General features: G+C 36.6%; 1 protein-coding gene across 1 annotated transcript; it reads left to right on the forward strand.

The window, feature by feature from the left end:
- Window positions 1-621: 621 nt before the first annotated feature.
- On the forward strand, window positions 622-1584 carry LOC122484247 (olfactory receptor 51L1-like). The gene has a single exon (XM_043582240.1). It carries the CDS (start codon window positions 622-624, stop codon window positions 1582-1584), a length of 963 nt encoding a protein of 320 aa, XP_043438175.1.
- The last annotated feature ends 1363 nt before the right edge of the window (window positions 1585-2947 follow it).

Below are 2947 nucleotides of genomic sequence, written 5' to 3' on the forward strand. Positions count from 1 at the left end.
TATTAAACAGCTAAAAGATATGCAAGTGTGCTAGGATTATGGACTTGACTCTTTTTCATTTCCCCTTTTTATATAATGTGGTATTTACTTTTTTAATATTAAAATATTAGATATGCTCAATTTTTAAATATTATAAAGTATTTAATAAAAAATAAATATGAAAGGAAATTATATTGAGTCCCTGGATACAATTCAGTTGCTCTGAATGAAGAGATAGCCTAGAAACAACAAATGATTAACTCAAGAACATCACTGACAGGAAGCTTATGCAAATCCATAGACATTTACTCTCACTTTTCTCTATTTTCATTTTTATGACGTTTGGTAAAGATGTCTTTTTTTCCTCTTTTGCTGTTTCTATTTTTAGTGTCCTCGGGGCAAATTCATCAGAGTTCTTGTCAGAGATGACCAGATGACCAGTGTGTGGTACACATTTTTGTTCTGGAATTTAGTGCTCTTTGCTACTGGGAACTGTTTCTTATGTAGGATCCATAAGAGGTACCTCCTTCCTTTCTCTGTAAGGTTAGAGGAAAGATATGTTGTATACAGATTGCACTGCTTATGTTCACAAGGGATAACTTTGAGGGATAAAAAAGGATAACAGAAAAGATTCTTCACTGTATGCCAAGGTTCACCATGGTGGTCTGGAATAACAATAACACCATGGAGCCTATATTTATTCTGAGGGGATTTCATGGATTGGAGTGTGTCTATTCTTGGATCTCAGTCCCATTCTGTCTTGCATACTTGGTAGCATTTATTGGTAATGTTACCATCCTCTCTGTCATTTGGATAGAGTCATCACTCCATCAGCCCATGTACTACTTCCTTTCCATCTTGGCACTGACTGACCTAGGTATGTCTATGTCCACACTTCCCACCATGCTTGCTGTGTTATGGCTGGATGCTCGGGAGATCCAGGCAAGTGCTTGCTATGCTCAGCTCTTTTTCATCCACACATTCACATTCCTGGAGTCTTCGGTGCTACTGGCCATGGCCTTTGACCGTTTTGTTGCTATCTGCCGTCCACTGCACTACACTACCATCCTTAACAACAGTGTAGTAGGCAAGATTGGTTTGGCCTGCTTGCTAAGAAGCATGGGAGTTGTACTTCCTACACCTTTGCTACTGAGACATTATCACTACTGCCATGACAATGCCCTTTCCCATACCTTCTGTTTGCACCAAGACATTCTGAAATTATCCTGTTCAGATGCAAGGATCAGCAGTGTCTATGGCCTGTGTGTAGTTATTACCACACTTGGTGTGGATTCAGTCTGCATACTTCTTTCTTATATCCTGATTCTGAATGCTGTGCTGGGGATTGCATCTCATGAAGAGCGGCGGAAGGCACTCAACACATGCATATCCCATATCTGTGTTGTGCTCATTTTCTTTGTGCCAGTAATTGGGGTGTCAATAGTCCATCGCTTTGGGAAACATCTGTCTCCAAGAATTCACATCATCATGGCCGATATTTACCTGCTTTTCCCCCCAGTGCTTAACCCTATTGTCTATAGCATCAAAACAAAGCAGATTCGTCTAAGAATTCTCCGCAGGTTTCGACTGCGGAGGGGGCATTAAATAACCTCTATCCTCAAGTTTTCCCATTAAAAAATCTTGGGGCAGCTGAGTAGAAGAGAAGTAAAATATTTAGAGTGTGATCATCTGATTAAATCTATAATTCTTTCACTTTCTAGATATGTGATCTCAGTTAATCATCAACCTTTGTTTTCATAGCCAAATTGAGATAAGAATGTTCTTTTATATCCCCCAAATAATTATGAGATGTATAAGAGACAATGTGTCTAAAAAGATTCTTTTGAAAAATATACAATTTTGTTAATATTATTAAATTATTGGTATGAATGACAATAATAGCAATAAGTTTCTTTATAAAATATAGCTGTTTATATAGTTTCTCATGTTTATGAACCAGAAATCAATATCTGTCTCTGATCTGTCTATATTGTGTTTCTCATGCCAAAGTTTCATACTTATTTATAAAAAGATTTCTGACTTCTTGGGGGCAAGTTTGGAACTTGAGTTTTTGACCAGACTTTGAACTGCTACTGTGGCCATTGGCTATAGACCAGTTTTCACCTCATCATTGGGCAGTAATGTTTCTTTTCTCTCCTGGCCATATCTATCACCAGATAGATCTATCGGCTTTTTTCTATTTATCAGCAAATACTGAAGCAGACACATGTGAGTTGTTCTAGAAAGCCTGACCATCTAAACATCTAGACAAGTGTTTGGTTTCCTGTTCAATAGCACAGAATTTCATGTCTGAATCAGTGAGTGGGTTGGGACTTGTGCAAAGTAACCATCCTTATCTTTTAATAAGGTTTTCTCCTCTTGTTCTCCATGTCTGTGTAGATTTTCAATAGCATTGTCTTTCTCAGTTTCATTATTGCCAATAACTCATTACTTATTTTTCTCCTTCACTGGTAAGATTTATACATATGCCTTCATTGGTGATATTTTAGTATTTAATAAATATTCACTTTCTTCTCAGCTGTACTGAAAACTTTTTGAGCATGGGGTCACTGCTACACTAACACATCTCTCTGGGGCTGGTCTCTCCAACCAGCATGAGTACTCATAAAATAGTTCTAAGTGTAAAATTATATTGCCTATTCGCTCATCCAAGAAAAATATACTGAGAAACATGAAATACCTCTTGTGGCAGTTATTTCTTTCAATAGTGTGGATATATAAAATATGCATGATCTTAATGTTAAATAATTAATGTTTAATAGTGGAGACATATATGAAAAGGATATGTTAGTAGTTAACAGATGCTGTCACTGAAATAAATAAATAGTGTAATTTTGTTATTAAAGATTGGACTGAAGTATTTGACACTTTAGCTGTGCCTTCTGGTTCAAATTAATCCTTTCTAGCTGGACTAGGTATGAAAGAAAGTGGTATGCTAAAGTTAACT

This window comes from Prionailurus bengalensis, chromosome D1, assembly GCF_016509475.1.
Source record: "Prionailurus bengalensis isolate Pbe53 chromosome D1, Fcat_Pben_1.1_paternal_pri, whole genome shotgun sequence".
Taxonomy (NCBI): Eukaryota; Metazoa; Chordata; class Mammalia; order Carnivora; family Felidae; genus Prionailurus; species Prionailurus bengalensis.